General features: G+C 38.7%; 1 protein-coding gene across 1 annotated transcript in view; it reads right to left on the minus strand.

The window, feature by feature from the left end:
* Positions 1 to 26,340, minus strand: part of rasal2 (RAS protein activator like 2) — a 123,129-nt gene that overhangs the window by 46,945 nt on the left and 49,844 nt on the right. The window contains exons 4-5 of the mRNA XM_067453473.1: positions 6,755 to 6,864; positions 2,812 to 2,924 (exon numbers count right to left, since the gene is read on the minus strand). Of these exons, the coding sequence (XP_067309574.1) occupies positions 2,812 to 2,924; positions 6,755 to 6,864 (223 nt within the window). The remainder of the gene's footprint in view (positions 1 to 2,811; positions 2,925 to 6,754; positions 6,865 to 26,340) is intronic.

Below are 26,340 nucleotides of genomic sequence, written 5' to 3' on the forward strand. Positions count from 1 at the left end.
TGAGTTCAGTATTGTGATATATATCGCATCATGAGTTCAGTATCGTGATATATATTGTATCATGAGTTCAGTATCGTGATCTATATCGTATCATGAGTTCAGTATTGTGATATATCGTATCTTGAGTTCAGAATCGTGATCTATATCGTATCATGAGTTCAGTATTGTGATATATCGTATCTTGAGTTCAGTATTGTGATATATATCGTATCATGAGTTCAGTATCGTGATCTATATCGTATCATGAGTTCAGTATTGTGATCTATATCGCATCATGAGTTCAGTATCGTGAAATATATCGTATCATGAGTTCAGTATCGTGATATATATCGTATCATGAGTTCAGTATCGTGATCTATATCGTATCATGAGTTCAGTATCGTGATATATATCGTATCATGAGTTCAGTATCGTGATATATATCGTATCATGAGTTCAGTATCGTGATATATATCGTATCATGAGTTCAGTATCGTGATATATATCGTATCATGAGTTCAGTATCGTGATCTATATCGTATCATGAGTTCAGTATTGTGATATATCGTATCTTGAGTTCAGAATCGTGATCTATATCGTATCATGAGTTCAGTATTGTGATATATCGTATCTTGAGTTCAGTATTGTGATATATATCGTATCATGAGTTCAGTATCGTGATCTATATCGTATCATGAGTTCAGTATTGTGATCTATATCGCATCATGAGTTCAGTATCGTGATCTATATCGTATCATGAGTTCAGTATCGTGATCTATATCGTATCTTGAGTTCAGTATTGTGATATATATCGTATCATGAGTTCAGAATCGTGATATATATCGTATCATGAGTTCAGTATTGTGATATATATCGTATCATGAGTTCAGTATTGTGATATATATCGTATCATGAGTTCAGTATTGTGATATATATCGTATCATGAGTTCAGTATTGTGATATATATCGTATCATGAGTTCAGTATTGTGATATATATCGTATCATGAGTTCAGTATCGTGATATATATCGTATCATGAGTTCAGTATCGTGATATATATATCGTATCTTGAGTACAGTATCGTGATATATATCGTATCATGAGTTCAGTATTGTGATATATATATCGCATCATGAGTACAGTATCGTGATATATATATCGTATCTTGAGTACAGTATCGTGATATATATATCGCATCATGAGTACAGTATCGTGATATATATATCGTATCTTGAGTACAGTATCGTGATATATATATCGCATCATGAGTTCAGTATTGTGATATATATCGTATCATGAGTTCAGTATTGTGATATATATCGTATCATGAGTTCAGTATTGTGATATATATCGTATCATGAGTTCAGTATTGTGATATATAGCATATCATGAGTTCAGTATTGTGATATATATCGTATCTTGAGTACAGTATTGTGATATATATCGTATCATGAGTTCAGTATTGTGATATATATCGTATCATGAGTTCAGTATCGTGATATATATCGTATCATGAGTTCAGTATTGTGATATATATCGTATCATGAGTTCAGTATCGTGATATATATCGTATCATGAGTTCAGTCTCGTGATATATATCGTATCATGAGTTCAGTATTGTGATATATATCGTATCATGAGTTCAGTATCGTGATATATATCGCATCATGAGTTCAGTATTGTGATATATATCGTATCATGAGTTCAGTATCGTGATATATATCGTATCATGAGTTCAGTATCGTGATATATATCGTATCATGAGTTCAGTATTGTGATATATATCGTATCATGAGTTCAGTATTGTGATATATATCGCATCATGAGTTCAGTATTGTGATATATATCGTATCATGAGTTCAGTATCGTGATATATATCGTATCATGAGTTCAGTATTGTGATATATATTGTATCATGAGTTCAGTATCGTGATATATATCGTATCATGAGTTCAGTCTCGTGATATATATCGCATCATGAGTTCAGTCTCGTGATATATATCGCATCATGAGTTCAGTATTGTGATATATATCGTATCATGAGTTCAGTATTGTGATATATATTGTATCATGAGTTCAGTATCGTGATATATATCGCATCATGAGTTCAGTATTGTGATATATATCGTATCATGAGTTCAGTATCGTGATATATATCGTATCATGAGTTCAGTATTGTGATATATCGCATCATGAGTTCAGTATCGTGATATATATCGCATCATGAGTTCAGTATTGTGATATATATCGCATCATGAGTTCAGTATTGTGATATATATCGTATCATGAGTTCAGTATCGTGATATATATCGTATCATGAGTTCAGTATTGTGATATATATCGTATCATGAGTTCAGTATCGTAAGAAAAATAATCTTAATTCAAACAGAAAACAAGATTATTTCTCTCACCCCATTAGCAGATTATTTATCTTATTTTAAGTAAAAACTCTCTTCATTTGGAGTTATTTTTTCCCAAAACAAAAAAATTATTTTTACTTGTAAATGTAAATACTAGTAAATGTTTCTTAATGTAAGAATTTTTAGATATTTAGAAAAGAAACAAGACAGAAATACAAAGTAAGAAGAGCATTTTTTGCAGTACTGCATCTCGCATCTTTCTTCAATATCACACAGCCCTGCTTTGACCAGATGAAACTGTCGGAGCATTCTGTGCAGAGGAAATTAAATGAGGCTCACACACACACACACACACACACACACACACACACACACACACACACACACACACACACACACACACACACACACACACACACACACACACACACACACACACACACACACACACACACACTAGTGTAAGTCGTACCTGTCATTATCTGCTGGCCGTAGTGATGGGAGTCTGAAGCTTGTGTTGCGGTCCAGCTTCGTCTGACTCTTCGTCCTTTTGATGGATCCTTTCAGTCGTTTACTCAGAAAGCCCTGAGAAGCAGAAGAGCAGAGACAGTCAGATGTGCCGATTCTGAGTATGACTATATATTCAACTTTAAAGTCACGATTAATAATACGGCACTCGCTGAACGACCATCACAATCAGACGGCAACTTTAGCGAAGACTTCTTTCAGATTTGAACATTAGAGGAGAGGTGGCTGAAGTCAAATCCAGCAGATTTACCCCATTGGCAGATTATTTATCTTATTTTAAGCAAAAACTCTCTTCATTTTGAGTTATTTTTTCCCAACACAAGACAATTACTTTTGCTTGTCTAGTAAATACTTCTTGTTTTAAGAATTTTTAGATGTTTGGACTAAAAACAAGACAAAAATACTGAGTAAGAAAAGCTTTTTGTGCAGTGTTGGTACAGGCACAGACTAATAAAGGCTGGCTGAAAAGCTTACCGTCTGCTTGTGGCACAGTCACTGCTTGCTCAATGTCTTGGAGGAAAACTAAATATTAATAAGTAACCTATTCAGCGAGTTCAAACAGCCACCTGAGGATATATATGTGAGTAATATTTAGTTCTGGATCAGAATGAGCTGTTCTTACAAGGCTTGTTAGTTTCAGCAAAACAGGAAGGAGTAAAACCTCAGCATGGGCTTACTCATGTCCAGAGTGAGAGTCAGTGTTATTTCAGGCAGAGGACGAGCAACACATACATAATAGGAATCATAATCATATTTTTTTTAATCAGACATAATCTCAACAGAAGTAGTAGGTCATCCGGGTACTTTTTGTCTTCTGTTTTTCACAGACTACATAGTAGAGAAACAGATTTCAAACTGATAAAAAAAAATCGGTAAATTAATCTACTCAATATGTAAGATTTTTGGAATCAAATATCCAAAAGCCACTAGAACAGTGTTATATATTGTGTTGGCTAATGCACATTATCCCAAAATTTTCTAAGAATGTGTAAATCAGTGATTAGAAGCACTCGCGGCAGAATAAAAGCTCCGCCCACTCAAGAGTCAAGACACGCCCCTGAGTAAGAGCTGGAAAATTACATACTGTGCCTTTAAACTGACTGCAGCAATTAACATTTCCTGAGAACCTCAAGTAAATTACATGTTTTTGTTTGCTTAGTTCTCTATTCAGAATTGAGGGATATTCATTTTTAAAAAATGTAATAAAATACACTGTTTACGGTGAATTTAATATTCTGAAGAAAAGCAGAAGGAGGAGAAAACAAGGAAGAAAAAAATCTAGATTAATATACATTAAAATCATGCGGTACAATGACACGGACTGAATAAAGAGAGAACGGGTAAGATCTGTCCTGTTCAGATAAGTGCCAGACTATAAGCAGGAGAGCGCTTGGCCAGAGGACGGGCCATTAGCAGTGATGAGATAGAAAGTATGCAATAAATTAGTCATTCCTCATCAGAGGGATGATTTGAGAAAGCTTTATGTTTGAAAGGTGAAATAGAGAGAGGGTGAAAGATGGACGAGAGAGCGATGAAGCACTGTGAGAGAAAGTAAAGTGGAGGGAGTCGCCGGATTAAGTCTGAGAAAACTAGGAAAGATCCATGTCTTTATGGAGCGACGCTTTGTGCACTGGAGCGCAGTCATGCTGGGACAGGAAGGGGCCGTCCACAAACTGATCCCACAAAGATGGGAGCGTGAAATTGTCCAAAATGTCTTGATGAAGCATTAAGAGTTCCTTTCACTGTAACTAAGGGGCCAACCCCTGAAAAACAACCCCAGCCCATAATCCCCCCTCCACCAAACTTTACACTTGGCACAATGCAGTCAGGCGAGTCCCGTTCCCCTGGCGACGGCCAAACCCAGACTCGTCCATGGGATTGTCAGACTGAAGCGTGATTGGTCGCTCAGAGAACACGTCTCATTGCTCTAGAGTCCAGTGGCGGCTGCTTTATAAGTACGTGGAGACCTAAACCACAACATTTAAAAAGCATTCAATCTTGAAATTGTTGGCTTTCATAGAGTTCGTCTTCCCTAACAGTGTCGACTCCTCTGGGAATCATGTGACGACTGCTGAAAAGCTACTTTATTATATACTGACAGGCTTCAATGCGGTCTTCACATAATTCATATATTAATTACATGCCGCCTCGACAGAGCCCATTAATCCCAATGCACCTGTCAATCAATGCCTCCTCTATATTCCTCTATACAGAAAATGCTGTAATGAGATTTCAGATTGAGAAAGACAAATCCAAGTCTTTTATCCGTCAGTTTATTTGTCTAGGAATTTTGTGACAGGGAGACAAAAAAATGCACCTTTAATCACATATAAAATGACACAAAAAAAAGCAGTGGATATAAATATCTTCCTTGTCCCACTTCCCGCCTGGTTAAAAATATCATCAAACAATGTCTAATGCTTCTCTGAGGCACACACTATTTCCAAAATGTTCTTTTGTTACAATATAAGTATCAGAGGAAGCGTTTCACTCATTGCTCATGCAATGCAGCGCTGAACACATTGCACAGAAACTGAACGTGCAAATGTGAAAGGTATGAGTTAATATCATGTTAATGCATATATCATTCTGTCCTTATGCATGAGAGCTGGCCTGGAATAAGAAAGACCATCAGTGGCTGGAGATAAACGGAGGAGGAAGATGTTTCACTGATCAGGGGCTCAAGAGGGTAATTAAAGTGGGGCATTTATCCCAAGCAGGAATTCTGGTCTATTTCTACATCAGTGCAGTGTGACGATGATTAATGGCGAGGACTCAAAAATATTAAACTTATCTTGAATTTCTTCAGTTTCTTCCAATCCCACAGCTTCCTGAGCACCTGCTTAGCATTTCTGATTCTTTATTGTTATAAAAATACCCGAGCTGCATGAAAAACACATATAGAACATACAGCCAAAAGTGTTGTGACGCCTGCTGTAAAATGCACATGAGCTTTAATGCCATCCCATTGTTAACCCGTGGGGTTTAATCTGGAGTCGGCCCCCCCCTCTCTAACAGCTCCAGCTCTTCTGGGAAGGCTTTCCTCAAGGTTTAGGAGTGTGTTTATGGGGATTTTTGCCCATTCTTCTAGAAGCTCATTTGTGAGGTCAGGCACTGATGTTGGACGAGAAGGCCTGGCTCTCAGTCTCCGCTCTAATTCATCCCAAAGCTGTTCTATCGGGTTGAGCTCAGGACTCTGTGCAGGCCAGTCCAGTTCCTCCACACCAAACTCCTCATCCATGTCTTTATGGAGCGACGCTTTGTGCACTGGAGCGCAGTCATGCTGGGACAGGAAGGGGCCGTCCACAAACTGATCCCACAAAGATGGGAGCATGAAATTGTCCAAAATATCTTGGTGAAGCATTAAGAGTTCCTTTCACTGGAACTAAGGAGCCAACTCCATAATCCCCCCCCCCTCCACCAAACTTTACACTTGGCACAATGCAGTCAGGCAAGTCCCGTTCTCCCGGCGACCGCCAAACCCAGACTCGTCCATGGGATTGTCATATTGGTCGCCTTCAGAGAACACGTCTCACTCCTCAATAGATTCCTACGCCGCTATTCACACCAATCGCAGCACAACAAGGCGAGATTTTTCTCTCTCAACCAGTGTCAATCCCCCAGCCCCACCACCCATAGCCCTGCGATGTTAACAAATTAGATCTTTTTGCAAAGCGTTACCAAAATGATAATTCATTTAAAAAAATGACTGAAAAATGCACACTGGTAGGCAGAGAAACTAGCCAATAACACTCTAAAAGCGCACAAAAAACATAAAAGTGAAATAATGTGTGAAGGACACAGAGTGCTGGCCCTGCAGACTGAGAGAAGTAACGAGGTCGATGAGCTGGAGTAATGCTAATATGAGATCTGCAGGATGAACTCACAGGCACTTTGAAGGGTGAGGAGTTGGGGCCATCCATGGAAATGTTCTTCTCCGAGCTGCCCAATCCCGATATGCTCCTCCGTCTGGGAGAGCGCTCCGCAGACTCTTCCGCTGCGAGAGAACAGAGGAAGGATTAGACCAGGGGTTTTCAAACGTTATGATGCCAAGGACCCCCAAATATGATGAACATTTTATGAGGGACCCCCTTCCTAAAATCCATCTATTTCATGTATGAAGAAACCTTTAAAAGATTATAAATACACCATATTGTTTCCAAACATAAATCGGCTATACTTAATAATCAAAAATGATTTATATAAGCACTGGGGTTCTTAACATACTGCGTTAAGAACCCCAGTGAAGAAGACAAAGGGGACTCAAGTAAGAACAACTCACTAGAAAGATACAAAGCAAACATACAATTATGGAAAGTACGGCAAGAAAGAAAAACATTTAGAAATAAACCAGACTGTTTGGTAGATTTTATCCATTTCTGCTTTGTTTTTGTTTTCTGTGGAATTTTCCCCTTAGAACCGTCTTGAGGACCCCTGGGGGTCCCCGGAGCCCAGTTTGAAAACCCATGGATTAGACCACAAGACACTGGGAGGACGTCTGGAAATGTTGTTAATATGCACAATAATGATGAGAGAACATGTAGGAGCCGTAGCCCACTGTGGCTCAGGTCCAGGAGGGAGTTTGACGTGAGTTACATTAATTACTGATACCCAAAGCAGAGGACTCAACATTTACACTACTACTGTGGATGCACTAATTTAGAAATGATGGCGGACACAAAATCAATAACTATTTTATAATGTTGCGATTAGGCCTGTCGCGATAGTCAATAAATCAATGAATCGCACGTGAGCGTGATCATTTTTCCGGCCGTGATAATTCCCATTTGCATGCTTGTTAGTTTTCCTCGTGTCTCTCGCTGACGGCGCCTCGTCCGTTTGGGGAGGAGTTTAAACTCGACGCTCAGACTGAGGCGTGATGAGATTAATGCTCGGCCAGACTCGCCTAACTCCAGCTGCTTCAGTCACCGAGCCGCACGCAAACGAACAACATCTGACGAGCACACCGCCAATCGAAATGCGGTCATTTCACTCCGCGTTGACGTCACTCACGCTCGTGCCGACACAGTAACAACATTTTTCACACAGTAGGGATGGACATTTTCCCAAAATATTGTATTCGAATATTTGGGTTCATAAAAATCGAGTATTCGAATATTCGTTAATTTAAATGAGGTATTTTGAGAAAATGAGAGAGACGTTTTTTTTTATCAAAAAATAAATCGGAAAGGTCCCGCCTCTTACCATAATGGGGCGATGCAAGCGCTGAATGCGCGCTCTTCTCCACTCGGGAGAGCAATGAGGCCACGCCCCCTATTTTGTGTGTTCTTGTGGGCGGAGCTTTAGTCAACAAACGGTTCTAGTGCCGTCATCACAGCAGGAAGTGCAGCGGTGTAGCCCAAACCGGCCGCTCGCTGTAGGCTTTGAAAGGGAACTTCTGTTCAATAAAATATCTCGCTTGGCATTGAACTTTGAGCTTTATAATTTTACAGGTATTATTTATGCTCTAACAGCAACATTACACACTAACTAAAGTTTGAAGATGGGATCGCGAAGAATGGGACCTTTAAAATCTCCCGGAGCTTTCCTCAGAGATCATCAAGTCAAGTTTCTGCATGATTACTAGACATGTGCCGATTTTCGATAATGCGATTTATCACGATAATGAATATGCACGATATTGTTATCGTGGGCACTTTAAAATATCGTAAATAATAATTTATTAACAATTCATAATTTTTTTATAATGCACTCAAGAATACTTTGCCCATCAACCGTATAAATGCTCAACGCCGCTGTATTCTGCGTCAAAGGAACACGCGCTCAGATGTAACGTGAGAAGCACATGAACGAGTGAAGGAGACCCGCTAATGAAGTGCCGCCATAGAGTGCCGCTCAGTGACAGCAGAGGGCGCTGATGAACTGCAGAATGGAGCGGTTACCCCGGTAACCCCGCAAACAAACAAAACGCATGTAGTGTGTTAAAACAGCCGTTCGTTTTTTTTAATCTCAATGTTGTCATTACAGCACCAAATACTTAATACTTAAAGACTTAATAGGCTATTTATTTTCAAACTTAAACATTTTTATGCTTTAATCTGGACTACAACATGCCCTAATGATAAGAACTGTACTGATTATTTGTTATTGTTCAGTATAACTTTGAGATACGACTTCATTAGTTTCCATGTTAATTCATTATTACCAAACTGACAACGAAAAATTCGTATAAAGAATTATTTATTCTAAGCAATGTTAATTTCTTAGTTAAGTTAATAACATTAAAATCAAAACCAAAATAACTTTTTTAATGGACCTGAGATAAAACTAACAATGATCAGTATATCTTAACTAACATTAACAAAAACATTATACTTTCTGTACCAAATGTAGCTGTTGCTCAATCTTAGTTAATGCATTAAATAATGAAACATTATTGTAATTTGTAAGCCTACCTGTTGTTCTTTATAGCCTATTTCTTTTGCTCTTTAATCTGTTTGAAAATTGTACTTTTACAGCTCTGAAAAAAATCAAGAGACGTAACATTAATTTCTCTTAATTTTTTCCCCAGAGCTGTATATATTTTTGGTGCATTATTGTATTTAAACATTCTGTTATTTTTGTTATTACAAAAATAGTTCTTAAAGCTGTTATGCTATGGCAACACTTTTTTTGTGCAACTTATTTCAATATCGTGATAAAACTTCAGCAATTAATCGCAACATGAAAAATTGATATCAGCACATGCCTAATGATTACATGATATAACAATTTAATACTGTATCCTAAATTGTGGATAATTAAGCTTTATATCATATGCTGAAGAACATTTCTGGAGTATTAACGATTAAAAGAAAAAAACAAACAACAAGAACCATAGAGAACCGAAAACCGTGATATGAACCGCGCCGCCCCTGATCTGCTCCTAAAACACAATCATCCGCTGCAGTTTTCATCCATTTGATTTATAGTTTTTGGTATTTATTCAATTCCATTTTTTGTTAACAGACTGAGAGTCCGCTGCTTTTATTGTATTTGGTTGTTCTGTTCATTTATTGTGGATATTTAAAACGTTTCCTTTTTTTTTTTTTAAATAGTCTTTAGAAATAAAAGTTTATAGATCTTTGAAAAGGTGCACCTGCATGATTATACCATTATCATTATTTTAGATCAAAATGGTCTCAGAACGACAATATTATCGTTTATCGCAATCATTTCTTGGCCAATTTATCGTCCAGTAAATTTGTAATCGTGACAGGCCTAGTGGTCACTAAAGCTGATGACACTTTTTGAGCAATGTTGCTGTGGGCACTTTCCCATTGAGAATGGGTAACAGATGTTATCTGGATATCCAAAAAGAAACGTGTTGCTCATTCTCAATGGATAAATACCCACAGCAACATCGCTTGGCAACATTGCTCAAAACGTTTTAATGTGTATCATAGGCATAAGATCTATATTATGAATACTTTTATCATGCAATGGGGCATTCTGATTAGCTGATGTGTTCAAATATGCCACATAACTGTTTTCTATAATAGCAGTTTTGGGTTTGGTGTCTGCGTTACTTGCATTCACCACATTCCACATTCTTTATAAACAGTTTTTAACATTGATAATAATAAGAAATGTTTCTCGAGCAGACTGGAGTAATGGAATACATGTGACCCTGGAGCCCAAACCCAGTCATAAGGGTCAATGTTGAGATGTGTAGATGATCTGAAAGCTGAATTAATAATCTCTCCATTGATGTATGGTTTGTTAGGATAGGACAATATTTGAAAATCTGGAATCTGAGGGTGCAAAAACATCTAAATATTGAGAAAATCTCCTTTAAAGTTGTCCAAATGAAGTCCTTAGCAATGCATATTACTACTAATAATACATTTATGATATGAACATGTGCTAAATATCTTCATGGAGCATGATCTTAATATCCTGATGATTTTTGGCATTAAAAAAAAAAAGGATAATTGTGACCCTTATAGTGTAGTGTTGGCCACAGATATAGCCGTGAGACGCACAACAAATTACAATTTAAAATATAATAAAACAGGAAACAGTTACTTTATATGTTAATAATATTTCACAATATTACAGTTTTTACTGTATTTTTGATCAGATAAATGCATCCTTATTAAGCATAAGAGACGACAACAAAAACAAATCTCACAGACCACAAATGTACATATAAATTAGGAATGCCTAATTATTACTTTGCAGAGATGCCCACTTCTAAACCCTGACTGATGTCTGAGGTGTAATACAGTCCTCTGTAAATCTCTCTCTCCTCTACCGACGCCCAGCGGGTCGCTAACAGAGCTTGGCTGAAGTGCCAGGCACACAGGTTTAAAAGAGCGCTTTAACCCAAAGCTTCACTAAGTCTTCTTAATAAAGCACTTATCCATCCACTCATTAATGCTCACTTCACCGTCAGCCTCAGGACAGATGCCCTGCGCTCTCACAGCACTGTGCAAAAGTCTTAGGCACGTTAGTATTTTCACCCCCAAACATGTTTTTGAGCCAGTTATATTTTGCCATAGTGTGTCAGCAGGTAATATCAGTTTACATTTCCTCAACTCAGCTTTATTTATATAGCACCATTAAAAACCGCAATTGTTAAAGGTGAACTATGTAGTATTTTTGCAGTAAAATATCCAAAAACCACTAGGCCGGTGTTATATATTTTGTTCAGTTGAGTACCTACAATATCCCAGAAGTTTCCAACTATTTGTAAATTGTGAGAAAATTGCTATTTTAACTGAGGACAGGGACGTTTTAACATTGCATTTGAGGGAGTCGCCTGTCAATTGCGTCATATCCGCGCTACCCTCGGTTTCGGCTTTTATTTGACAGGAGCGCTTTACTCTTAGCAGTGTGAACAAGTTAACGCACAGAGTAGTCATAACATCGTTTTGAACACACTTAAATGTATCTAATATGATAAACAGAGCGGCATTACCTCAAAATCATAACCGGAAGAGCGGATCAGTGCAGGCGACCGGCGAATGTGTCCCGTCCCGTCATAATAAAAGTCCCGGTATTTGCGAGGCGGGTATTTGTTTAACAATCGCTCCAGCAGCTGTGCTCAGCTCCTCAACACTCGGTCCTGCTCTGCTTTACACTACAGTAACGTTAATAACCGCATCCATGAACGTGATTTCTGCCCGAGTCCTATTTTCCACCGGCTGTGATGAGAAGACCACATCTCCCAAGATGCTGCTCTCACACAATGCATCATCAAACCACGATTTGTTTTGAATAGGCGCCCTCTAGTGGACGGAAAGCTCCATAGTGCACCTTTAAAGGGTTAGTTCACCCAAAAATGAAATATATGTCATTAATGACTCAATTCGTTGACTCATAACCGTTTGAATCTTTATTTGAGGATTGAACACAAACGCGGAAGAGAAGCCAATGCTGAATAAAGTCGTAGTTTTTGTTATTTTTGGACCCAAATGTATTTTGGATGCTTCAAGAGACTCTAATTAACCCACTGATGTCTCATATGGACTACTGTGATGATGTTTTTATTCCCTTTCTGGACATGGACAGTATAGTGTGCATACACTTGCATACGCTCTCGGACTAAATATAAAATATCTTAAACTGTGTGTGAAGATGAACGGAGGTCTGACGGGTGTGGAGCGACATTAGGGAGAGGAGTTAATGACAGACATTTCAGTTTTGGGCGAACTAACCCTTTAACCAAAATATGCACCAACATAAATTAGGACACAAAACAGACCGGACAGCACAAATCAGCTACAAATAAAAGCCAGAGAAAGAAAACGTTTTTTTTTCAAACTCATACAATTTAGGGGCATTTTTTGCTCATATCTGATTTTTTGTTGGCTGTTCACATTAGCTTTTAAAATGTGGCCTATATCTGATTCCAGTGTGAACTGTCTGAGGCTTCAAACTAACCCGCGTGTGTAAAAGAACAATATCAGTGACATCAGACGCAGCGTGCTGTTGCACTAAAGTTCAGGAGCTTATGGAAGTAAGCATTTTCGCTTTTATTTAAACATGTTTGTGTAATGGAAGCCATAACAGTAATGAGTAGGAGCTGAAGAGAAGAACGAAAAGAAAGAGAGCAAAATTGGTTATTTTGGCCTTTTGTCTCCTTCCTTTGGCACTGAAGCCACGTTCTTCTGTGTCCCCGTTCTTCCCTTTTGTGTGCTATTTTTTCAAAAACAGAGCAGTTACGGTAGGATCCTCCTAGTTTAGCTTGAACTGAAGTATCTCCCCATTTACTAATCAGGTCTAACACCTCATTCGCCCTCCACTGACAAGCTTTTAATGTTATTGTCTGTGTCTGTTGTGTCTAGGGCTAACTCGCCGGCGCATAATTGTCACAAATGTCGACATAGATTGACGTAAAAGTCACGTCAAATCCGCCTTAGTTGTTCAATCTGTGGCCGCATTGGAAAAAAATCTGATCTGGGCTAGATTTGAGTGTTCACACTATCTCTGAAGAAGTCTGACCTGATCACTTGACCCCCCAAAAAATCTGATCTGGGCCACTTTTGCCTGCAGTGTGAACGGGGCCATAGAAACAGGTAAGCTGTTCCCAAGTTTCAGATGGTGCAGCAATGGCAAAGGCACAGTCCGCGTTCAGTTTCAGCCTGGATCGGGAAACTTTTAACAGTCTCTGGTTGGTTGACCTAAGAGACCTTCCAAAATTGTTATGGATAGTAAATCTTAGATATATATACCAAAGCTGATCCACGCAGTGATTTAAAAAACAGCATTAACACTTCAAAATCAATTCTATAACGAATGACATTTCCACAGATTTATTTTGCCATTAATTGTAATAATCCACTGCAGTGATATTTTTGAGTCTGACAGCAGCTGATCCACACGGAGATCTAATCTCTCCATCATTGAGTCCGTTTGGGATTACATGAAGAAACTGAGACGAAATCCTCAAGAACTGCCACGATATCTCCTTCTGAAGCCAGTCAAACCATCACTGACAGTACACGCTAAAAATCTGACCAATCAGAGCTAACCAGTCCAAAAGACTGGACCAAACCAATGTGGAGGCTGACCTTAAAGGGACAGCTCATCCTTTGCTCACACTCGAGTCGTTCCAAACACCTCTTGGTGTTATTATTGTTCATACAATAAAAGTCAATGATAACCATAACTAGTTTTTCCTTCAGAACAGCATCTTTTGTGTTGTACAGAACAATAGTCGTACAGAATTGAGGAATCATATTCAATATTTAGGTGAACTATCCCTTTAAGACATTAGTCCTTCAACATTTATGTGGCGTGTAATATCAATACATGCAGTTCTGTGCAAAAGCCTAAGACATGTTAGTATTTTAGACAGTAAAATTATGATCAGAGTTATTCAACTAAATATACAAAAAAAATTATGTATGTCTTCTTTAATTCTATAAACTATAATCCTGATCTGCCAACATTGTCTCTCTCTGATAAATTAAAATAAGCTGATAACATCACTGTTTACTCCAGAACGACTGTACAGCCCAATCTAATTCTGCTGCAGTATTGTCCTGTTTAACACTGAAGCTGCTCTGACACAATCGCCGCTGGAGAAGAGCGATAGAAATAAAGATGACTGATTGATTGATATTTTCACCCCCACAATTTTTTTTAAGCAAGTTATTTCTATATTTTGCAATAGTGTGTCAGCAGGTAATATGATGAAGAAACTGATCTAAAATCCTCAGGAACTGCGAGAACATCTCCAGACTCTTGAAGAAATCCTCCGGCAAAGCTCCTGAAGATCTATGAGCAAGTGGACAAAAGCAGTTTAAAACACCAAACACTGATTTGATTTAGTTATTAGGAGTTCATTGATCAACTAAATCTATTTATGACATTATTTTTGAAAGGATTCTCACTTTACAGTTATTTTACACAAGTGTCTAAAACTGTTATCAGTCCCGGAGCTCTGCAGGAGTTTCTTCAAGAGTCTGGAGATATTGTCTCAGTTCTTGAGGATTTCGTCTCAGTTTCTTCATGTAATCCCAAACGGACTCAATGGTGGAGAGATTAGATCTCCGTGTGGATCAGCTGCTGTCAGACTCATTTGATTATTACAATTAATGGCAAAATAAATCTGTGAACATGCAAACTGATATTACCTGTTGACACACTATTGCAAAATATTTTTTCTTTTGCTCTTTTGACTCAACCCTCTCGTGGGGGCGGGCTTAACAGTGATCTACTCTGATTGGATAGAGCGCTTTTGATGGACAGGTGGAATGATCTTGCGGTGCTTTGTATTAGTTCGTAAAGAAAGTTACGTTCTTCACCCGCTTGTTCTTCAAGGCAGCAATACGTTTACCTCATATCAGACGCATCTCATCTAGTGTTCCCATCCGCTATTACTGCCGTCTGATGAGGTCAAATTAGCGCGATCATAGATATATATTAAATAGGTTCCTCATTAGAGCCTGCACAGAAACGTCACTTTTACATAATATATATCTATGATCGCTCCAGTTTGACCTCATCAGACGGCAGTAATAGCGGATGGGAACACTAGATGAGATTCGTCTGATATGAGGTAAAAATAACACAAATACTGTTGTGTTTCTCTCAGAGACCGATGGGTTCGTGTCTTAAGACATCAGTGTGTCGTCAGGAGCAGCAGGCTTTATTCTTCATTTGTGTTCTCCTGAAGAAACACACACACCTACATGTGGATGCCCTGGGGTCAGCAGATCAACATCATAGGCTCATTTTAGGCTGGACTAACCCTGTAATAACATTTTTGGGGGGTGAAAATACTAGCGTGCCTAAGGCTTTTGCACAGCACTGAATATTAGTAATTTTCCTTTCATAGCCAAGTTTATTTTTAATTTCCTCAGGCCGAGTTCTTCTGCATTTGCAGGGAGCCGCAGCCAATGTGTGTCAAGGATGGAGCAGGACGTAACCTACATCCGCACAGACCCAGATCACCACAATAATGAGTTAATTCACCCTGAGGAAAAAAACCCTGCCTCTCGGCGTCTGCACTGGATCAGGAAACTCAAACGAACCCAGAGGTCTTTTAGCCATGATGCTGGTTCTGGTTTCAGGCCTCGGCGGATCCATACAATGTGCTGGAGCGCTGCCCAGCTCAAACCCTCACAATGAAGAGCTTAAAGCGGAAGCTCACCCCAAAATTACAACCCGAACGGACTCCGTGGGACACGCGGAGTAAAAAAAAAAAGCATCCCTTTTGGTCAAAAACACTTGGAGCCCAAACCCAGTCATAAAGTTCTCCAAATGAAGTCCTTAGCAATGCATATTACTACTAATAACACATTTATGATATGAACATGTGCTAAATATCTTCATGGAGCATGATCTTAATATCTTGATGATTTTTGGCATAACAGAAAAATTTATAATTTTGACCCTTATAGTGTATTGAGGACAAAACACTTTTATGGTTTAAATTAGGCAAATTATTTGCTGATATGGGTTTTATTTTAAAACCAGACTGATCGTGATGAGCCGACGCCAGGATAAATAATCATTATTAATGTACAAGTGATCATCATAATTTAGTTACACCTTTATGATGATGCACAGGTGAGTAGATGAGCCAAGAATATGAACGTCTGGGTTTTCTTTGTATGCTTTCCGATGGGACAAACCTCGTGTTGCATTAATATTCAGTGTTTATTTGCGTGCATAATCAATAAGGTGTATACTGAATTTGTTCTTACTACAAACCCGGTGAGAATGATTGGCAGGCACTGCAGGAAAGCCTCCAGGTGGGCGTTCCTATAATGGACTGACGTCACGAGAAATCTACCAATTTCCACAAATGCACCCGTGCGATTTATAACTGGTTTCGTATAAAAATATTCAGAGCAATCATGCTTGTTTGCATTGACATGAAAATGTATTGATTTAATATCTAAAATGATGCTCTAAACAAACCTCTCATCAAACGAATGAATGTTTTTATATAGAGATGTGAGAGTAGTCTGTGTCGTCAGTCTCTGTTAAATAGAGAATGCTTTTATTATAGTTTTTTAGCACTGATAATATGTATTATCTTGGGACGGTATTCAATACTAAATTGAATTAAATGTGCAATAATGTTATTTTAAATAAAAATCTTAGTGTGGGGGTTTACTTGACATACAGTAGGTTTGTGGTGCTCTTCGTTAATTGTTTCTCTATTGAACTGAACTCTCTACATTGTATGTAGCCTATGTACTGTTTGTTAGCTGGTCTTCTATGTTGATTTTATGTATTGTATTTTTGCTGACTCAAAGATTCCTATACCTGTACTGCTGTACTATTACAAAAGGCAAATAAACTCTCCAACTAAAGGACGCATTTGGCCGATCTCCAGAGATATATTGATTAAGGGTCAACTTCTCGTGTGTTTTGACTGCCTGTTGTCCTCGGCTCAAACTCACACACACTGCAGTGCTGAGCTTCACCAACCCATCCCTAAAGCACAGAGGAACTCAAACACTACACTTTACATCAGTAAATCCCAGAGATAAAACAGACATTTTAAATGCACTTTACATCACTTGGGATAAAAGCTAGATGCATAAACGCAAATCAAAGACCAACTCGCTTCGCCTCGGAACAGATGACTTATCAAACAGGAAATTACAGCATATCCAACTCATTATGGATTTAATGACCCTCCAAGTCTGAGAGCCGGACGATAACAATGCATTAAAGTTAATCTAATAACAGACAGAAGAGCGAGAAAGAGAGAGCGAGAGAGAGAGAGATACCTCTATCACAGCTGTTGCCCATCACCTGCTGTATAAACGGAGCAGGTCAGCTTCGGATAGGCCGGAGACTGACCATCGCCCTCGTCCAATCAGCTTCAGCGCTTTCCCTTTAATTGTCCATCACTTCGAGAGCGACTCCGCATTGTTAAACTGCAGCCTCTTCATCGTTCCGCGCTCCTCTCTTCCGTCTCATCCTCTTCCCTCTCTCCGAATCTCTGGGCAACCGTCCTACTTCTCCCTTTATCAGCCTCTTCCCTTTCTCTTTTTGGCAGAGCAGCGGAAGAGATTTTACCGCATTTACTCAATCAATCGCTGTAACCTCACTCCTCTGTTCCTCTCTCTCTGTCACACACTCCTCTGTTCCTCTCTCTCTCACACACACACTCCTCTGTTCTTCTCAGCAGAACTGCAGCACTTCCCATCCCCTCTCTCTCTCTCTCTCTCTCTCTCTCTGCCCGGAGACGTGTGTGTCCGCTCTGGACACTGCTCTGGAGGTGTGTGTCATTGCATGAGGTGTGTGTTTTAGAGCTCTTTAAAGAATGGAGAAGTAAACGAACAGAGGCCGATCCCACAGAAGCAGGTCAGCCATTAGCTGAGGGAAGGCAGAAGTGGCGGATCTGAAAGGGTTCTGTGCTATATTTAACATGTCCTTCAAAATCCTTTTTTAAATCAAATAAAGCAATATCAGGAGACTGGGGTCAGACTCAAAGGCTGCTCACATTAAAAACACAAACTATAATAGCCACTGAAAATGTTCAGAATAATGCATCATATTGCAATAAATGTCAAGGTGAATACACTGCATGTTTACTTCATCATCACAAACCTGCGATAATAGTTTCTCAGAAAACGAGACTTGATTTCTTCATTGTGCGGTCATTAATGTCTCCTGATTTGAGGATGTTTAGAGTTTGTGCTGGAGAACAGAAATCCTGAGGAAGAACATCAGTTATGCAGCGCATGTGATTTATTTTGCTGTATAAATGAGGGTGATTTGACTTAATTTTGCAATTAAGGCCTTATGAAATCTGTTTTATATATGTATTAATGTCTCTGGCCTCTGCTTTAACGGTCAGAGTAAATGTTCTGACTCTCGCTGATCTTCTGAACTCAAATGAAGATGTTTGTAATGAAATGAACAGATTTCTGTCCTCCATTGACAGGCTAAGCAACTTCCACCGCCGCTTCAGAAAGCTCATAAAGAGATCCTAAAGCTGCTCCATACGGCTCGAGCGGATTATGCCAAGAGACTCGATGGCTTTATATGAGGAAGGAACGTCTGACGGGTTTGAGCGACATTAGGGAGGAAATGACCCCAGGATTCTCATTAATGGGTGAACTGGCCCTTTAAGAGTCGGACCGAATGTTGATTTATTCAGACGAAACCTGACCAATCCTGTGTCGTTCTGCATTATACAGTAACTTGATGAACAGAAAGCTCAAATGAACTTTTAAACAATGTGCATCTTTGTTGAATAAAAGTATTAATTTCAACAAAAAAAATACTGAAACCCACTTTTGAACAATAAAATAAAAAAATGAGAATGACTTGCAGAAACGACAAAATGTTTAAATAGGGCTTAAAAATGCTAGAGCGTTCAGCGCTTAGCAATGCAAATAAAATCCAGGATAGGTCTCAAGCCAACGCTGTGTGAATCTCTGCATCAGCCTAAAAAAGCACAGGCCATGTGGACGAACCAACCACTCTCAGTGACGACACACTCATTAGCTCCCTTAAAGGGTTAATTCAGCCAAAACTGAACTCTCTGTCATTAACTCCTCTCCCTAATGTCGCTCCACACCCGTAAGACCTCCGTTCATCTTCACACACAGTTTAAGATATTTTATATTTAGTCCGAGAGCGAATGCAAGTGTATGCACACTATACTGTCCATGTCCAGAAAGGGAATAAAAACATCATCACAGTAGTCCATATGAGACATCAGTGGGTTAATTAGTCTCTTGAAGCATCCAAAATACATTTGGGTCCAAAAATAACACGACATGATCCGTGACATTGGTGTACATACATAGTGTGCATACACTTGCATACGCTCTCGGACTAAATATAAAATATCTTAAACTGTGTGTGAAGATGAACGGAGGTCTTACGGGTGTGGAGCGACATTAGGGAGAGGGATGAACTAACCCTTTAATCACAGCGGTTGCATCACACCTAGAATTCCTCCCAGTGGCTCAGCAGCTCATCCATCTCCTCTCCATGTGCAGCCCAAGGTCAGACTGTCCCTGACCGGCTCTATCCCGACAGGTCTCCAGCATATCTAGGCTGAGATCCACTTACGGCATTGATTTGGCCCAGCCCTTCCTCGGATCAATACTGGAGATAACACAGGGTTAAAATAGGCACAGCCGTGCCTGAGACACGGACCCCGACTGGATGAGAAGTGATGTGGTGCTGGGGTTGTGGATGGGAGCAGTCCCTAGTTAGTGCAACACCACCAGATTGCCTTTTATTGTCCTCAGAGGCAATCAATCGGTGGTAAAATGGCTTTTGGAGGGTGTAAATGAATCAATACGGATTTAGCTGATAAAAAAACGAATGCCACAATGCTTTTTCTCTTCAAACTCCCTGCAACATTAAGCATAACTGCACTAACATTACCCATCATTCTCTGCATGAGCATCATTAATGCATTGATATCTGGAGGAACTGCAGGAGAGACAGGTCACTGGTCTTAGGCTTCATCATCCATCATACGGAGAATATAACACACACCAGAAAAGTGTCTAAGTCACATCATCTAGCTACTGGGGTTCCCCAGGGCTCAGTGCTTGGACCACTTCTCTTCTCCATCTACATGTCATCATTTCTGACTGGATGAAAGAGCATCACCTTTAACTCAATCTGGCAAAGACAGAATTACTTGTTTTCTCAACCAACCCAGCACTTCATCAAAATTTCTCCATTCAGCTTGGTTCATCGACCATAACTCCATCAAGGACAGCCAGGAACCTTGGAGTTGTGATTGATGACCAGTTAAACTTCACTGACCACATTACTGCAACAGCCCGGTCCTGCAGATTTGCTTTATACAACATTAGAAAGATTAGACCCTTCCTATCAGAACAGGCTGCACAACTCCTGGTTCAAGCTCTTGTTCTCTCCAGACTGGACTATTGTAATGCTCTTCTGGCTGGGCTTCCAGCATGCACTATCACACACACACACACTAAAGTTTGGGAACGGTAAGTTAAAGCTTTTTAAAGTTTTAAAAATAAACAGTTTTGCTTACGGCATGTAAAGGATCATAACATAAATGTTATAATAATACGGCTGACTCACTGGGCTGTTGTTGAGCCATTATCCCAACAGGACCTTACAGCAGGAGAAACCCTTCATCAGTACTGCGTGCCTGAATATGAATGCCTCTTCACAGTAAAGATGATGATGATGATGATACCTGATATGAAATGTGCAGGCCAGGCATTAATTATTCATATTTAGTGGAACAGCACACACGCAACTGCAGCATTTCCCTGCATCAGAGAGACGGTAAGCGGTGGCAAAATCCTGTAGGAAAGCCACTGCAGAACACAGGCAACATTTACTGAGAATTAGGGATGCTCCGATCCGGCTCTCAGTTTCAGAATCGGCTCCGATCCGCCATCATTTCCCAGATCGGGTATCGGTCAGACAGGGCCGATCCAAATCCGGTGCTGTGCGTATAATATTCAGTGTTATTGTTAAGCCCCAGTGCTGTATTATAATAGTTTTGCGCTGTGAAAGATTATTAATCGCCTTTCTTGTTCTGCCCTATCTATAATATGTTGCTCTCTCATTAAAAATATGTGCTATACATTTAAAATAGATGTGCGGTAACACTTTAGTATGAGGAACACATTCACTATTAACTACGACTTCTGCCTCAATAATCTCCTAATTTACTGCTTATTAATAGTTAGTAAGGTAGTTTTTGTAGCATTTAAGTTTAGGTATTGGGTCGGATTAAGGGATGTAGAATAAGCTCATGCAGAATAAGGCATTAATATGAGCTTTAGAAGTGCTAATACACAGACAATATCATAGGAATATGCATGATAATAAGACACTAGTTAATAACTGAACCTTAAAATAAAGTGTTACCAAATGTATTATTGTAGTATAGGCCCTATTTCTATAAATCTAGTTATTTGTTTTTAATGAATGTATTCTACCACAAACGATAACATTTTCCTAGATTTAGAGCTACACTTATTCAATTTTATGTGTTTCTTTATTTATTTTTTCCCTACTAAATGTTTAAATTTTATACAATTACTGGGCCTTTTTCTAGAGTAACTTTTGCTGCTGAATTATTTACTAATCTAATTTATTGTATATATATATTCTTAGATTTCATGTGACGTCACACAGTGGCGCGGCCGCCATTTGTAGGACTGAACTGCAGCATGCGTCTATCTGCTGTGCTGTGGGCTGTGACAACAGCAAATAAAATAAACATCGATTAACGTTTTACAATATCCAAAAAAACCTGAGCGTCGTCAGAAATACTTTGCTCTTTTTCTGCTAACTTTTAACAATCATTTATAATAATAAAGTACCAAAATGAGACCGCAAAGACATCGTCGGCAGTATTCACGACAAATAATATTTCGTTATGTAGGCTACTGACAGGTGCAATATTTAAAAATGTAAAACAATATAAAATACAAGTGAACAGATCAGCCAAGTGAGATCAGAATTAAGTTTCACTTTTGTTCTGCGATTAACTAATGACGGACTGAAGGAGCTCGTGCAATCATTAAGACCAAATGCACAATGTTCAATCCAACAGACATGCATCTGATTTCACAGCTTACATTCGGTAGTCGGTATACATAGCCGACTGTGTTTACGATTATATATTTGGCATGCCTTTATGATTATTTTACTCGTTCAAGTGCAAGCCATGCTTCCTATGTTTAATTGCGCTATTGATGAAGCGCCATATGCCGCGCACTAAACAGTAAATCTAATCACCATACAGGCAAAACGTTTTTTCTTCAAGAATGAAAGTGGCATCGATGTGTTTCTGTAAAACTGCAACAACAAAAAAGTGCAAAATAGGCTACTTAACCTTCCATAAACACAGACTTTACACAGAAAGAAAAATGGCTACTTACTCCAACCTAGGGTGAAGTCATTAACAACGTTTTAACACAAATTTTGTTGATTAATCATATGTTTGGCAACGCTATTCTCAAAGGTTAATATTCAACGGTTATAGTAGGGTACATGAAAAATGTGCCGTGCGACTGCACATCAATACAGTACATGCTGCTTTCAATAGGATGTGAGTGAAATGGAAATAACGATCTTTATTTTGGGGTGGCACCCAGGGTGGCCTGTCAAATATCAAGGTGTCCGGTGCCACCCGCACCCCTCTGGCTCCACCACTGGGTGTCAGCAGCTCGTTTGGCAGTAAATAAGGATCTAATCCTAAAGACAAGTATCTCTTTAAGTATCTAGTATACCGTTGCTATTGACGTTTCATCAGAGGTGAGATGTGCTATTTTGGCGTGTGAAATCTTTCCGATCATAGATATAGCCTATGTAATAATGTAATCATGTAATTATTATGTACATCTCGTTCAGATGGGTCTGTCTGCGGTCTGCGAGACAGGGGCGTATCCGGCTATGCTACGCAAAGGTCCTACAGATGGCGGCTGCGGCAAAAAAGTCACGTGACTGAAACCCATGAATATATATATATATATATATATATATATATATATATATATATTATTTGTTGTTTTTCTTTATAATGAAGTTGTCTCTATTTGTGTTTAACTCACAAAAGACTAGATTTAAGATTATCAGTTCAACACACTGAGGTTTAGAAATTCGACATATAATTATTAAACAAAACTGCATTGGTATTGGTTTAGTATTGGTATCGACCGATACTAAGAATTTTTAATATCTGATCGATTCTGAAAAATTATTTCCAACTTTTCTTATTTGTATATTCTAAAAATATTTAAAACAGTCTCATAACATTATTTAATGCAGTGGTAATTTTTCAGTGTAAATTATTTGATTTGATTGTTAACAGCTCTATAGTGTCTTATATTCATCAAATTTAATAATATAAAATTAAAGCTGAAGCACAGACTATATTTAATAAAATGAGGAGAAAAAAAACCTTCATAAATGGTAAAAATATCATATATGCAGATTTAAAATATGCCAAAGCTGATTGAACCCTGGTGAGAATATTGCTTCAGAATAAATAATATTTACAACACACACACAAAAATTCCGGACAAATAAATTTTTTACTCTGATAAGTGAATGACAGATTTACTTAAGCGTGTGAACAGCCGTAACGTCGAGTCTTGCTTTTTATTGCTGGGTTTGCTATACTACCTTCTGTTTGTGGTGCTAAACCATATTATCAGCAGATTGATGGCGCTACAGAACACTTCTTTTGCCATTTCAGTTCAGGTTGATGCACCTTGTGTATCTAACGAAACAAGTCGCACAATAGCATCTATTCTCTTCCTTTATTTATTTACTTCTCCATCAGTTTCAATCCGATTCCTGATGACAGGCGTGGCACACTCACAGGTACACTGCTGTTTTAGTTTATGACGCCTGAGAATCTAAAGGTCAAACAGGTTTGGTTAAACATGGCGGAACCCCACAGACAGGTATTTCAAGTTTAATATCAGGTATTAAAAGAGTGGTGAGGGTTAAAGAAAACGTCATACTTCCTTTTCACTTACAGCTGAAACACTTAAATACACAATGACGGTCATGTGATGCTATTCAAGCTATCCAGAGTCACAAAGCAAAGCTTCAGGCCAATGAACAACAACAACTGAATGACTCCAAGAAGGAGTTTACATACCAATAATATTTTCCTATTTTAATATGCTTTAGGGAATCCTGAGGGAGTTTTAATGATCTCTGGAGCCCAAAACCAGTCGTGCGTCTCACGGCTATATCTGTGGCCATAGCCAACACTATACACTATAAGGGTCAAAATGATAAATTTTTCTGTTATGCCAAAAATCATCAGAATATTAAGATCATGCTCCATGAAGATATTTAGCACATGTTCATATCATAAATGTATTATTAGTAGTAATATGCATTGCTAAGGACTTCATTTGGACAACTTTAAAGGAGATTTTCTCAATATTTAGATGTTTTTGCACCCTCAGATTCCAGATTTTCAAATATTGTCCTATCCTAACAAACCATACATCAATGGAGAGATTATTAATTCAGCTTTCAGATCATCTACACATCTCAACATTGACCCTTATGACTGGGTTTGGGCTCCAGGGTCACATTTATAATCAAAAACTCATGGTTACGGCTTATGGCACTCGTGCGTTTTTATTTTGGCATGAAAAACTATTGGACTATTCACTATTTGGAAAATTGGTGGCATTTCTCAGAAAGCAATCACGGCTTACTCCAAATCTGATCCATTCCACACATATATATTTAAAATAAATGTTTATAGATGGATTAATATTGTTAAAATTCGGGTTGTTGTGCTATGATAAATCAAGGAAGCATCTCACTGGCTTTTAATAATGTTACATTAAAAGGGCAAATAAATGAATAACAGCAGTGGACACCATGAGGGGTGACCGGTAACGAAGGATCGAGGAAGAAGCGATGCAAAAGAGCGAATTGGGCTTTAATTAAACCGGAAATGTCCACTTTTAAATGCAGACTGCTGAGAATTTAGTCTTTTTATTCCTCTTAACAACTCTGGTTCATTGGTACTTCATATTTCATTAATTTCTTTTCATAAAAACTAAGTATTACACGTTTTAAATACAACATAAGGCAGTAACAACGCCGATAAATAACTATATATGATTCAGTACACCTTCTCTGAATGATTCAGCTAGTGAATCATAATGTGAACCGACTCAATAGAGACATTTGCACGGGAGTCGATTACATTGGTTGGCTTGTGTCTTAGTGATTCACTATAAAAGAACCGACTCATAAGAATCATTCGTCTCCGAATCGGACTACAGCAGTCACGCTGTATGTTTCAAACACTGGATTCAAAGTTGGCTATTTTAATACGATGTCCGGAATGGCCGTTCACGAAACCTCCACACCGTAAAAATCAAAAAGAACCGCCTAACACAGGTTGCGAATCGTAACCAGAACCGTAAATAGAGTCGGTTACAACCGTTAAGAACTTCAGACAACTGTTGAATACTCCGTAGGCTGGCATTAATACGGAAAATAACAACAAGGGTATACATCTTACTTAAAATGTGGTGCTCGAACTGCATTGAGGGATAAATACCCTTAGTAGAAGACCGAGAGATCAAATATACGGCTCAATATTCAAATTCTAACTCCCGCGCGGGGTATAAAGTGCCTCAGAAAACATACCTATAAACTCCATCGTTGTTATCGATCCGCGATCAGTTTTAGTCACATTTCTCCAGGAAAACAAACCGAAAGGATCCAGAAAGCAGATGAGATGAGCCGGTCTCTCACACACCCCTTTACTCAGAGGAATGCAGTCAAACACACTCCGCTTTTCTCAACAATGGCTGTCCTTTCATCTGTCCATCTTCACACAATTACCAGGAATAGCCTTAACGAAATACAATACGTATTTAAAATACAAAATAACTTTATTTTTTATTTCAACTGGGTTACATCTGAAAAGTATTTTAGACTACCAAAGTGATTACTTTAATTTATAATGCCATATTTCATTTAAACATTAAAGGTGCAGTGTGTAAATTGCACTGTTGAAGCTACGGTGGCCAACACAGGACAA

This window comes from Pseudorasbora parva, chromosome 9 (genome assembly GCF_024679245.1).
Source record: "Pseudorasbora parva isolate DD20220531a chromosome 9, ASM2467924v1, whole genome shotgun sequence".
Taxonomy (NCBI): domain Eukaryota; kingdom Metazoa; phylum Chordata; class Actinopteri; order Cypriniformes; family Gobionidae; genus Pseudorasbora; species Pseudorasbora parva.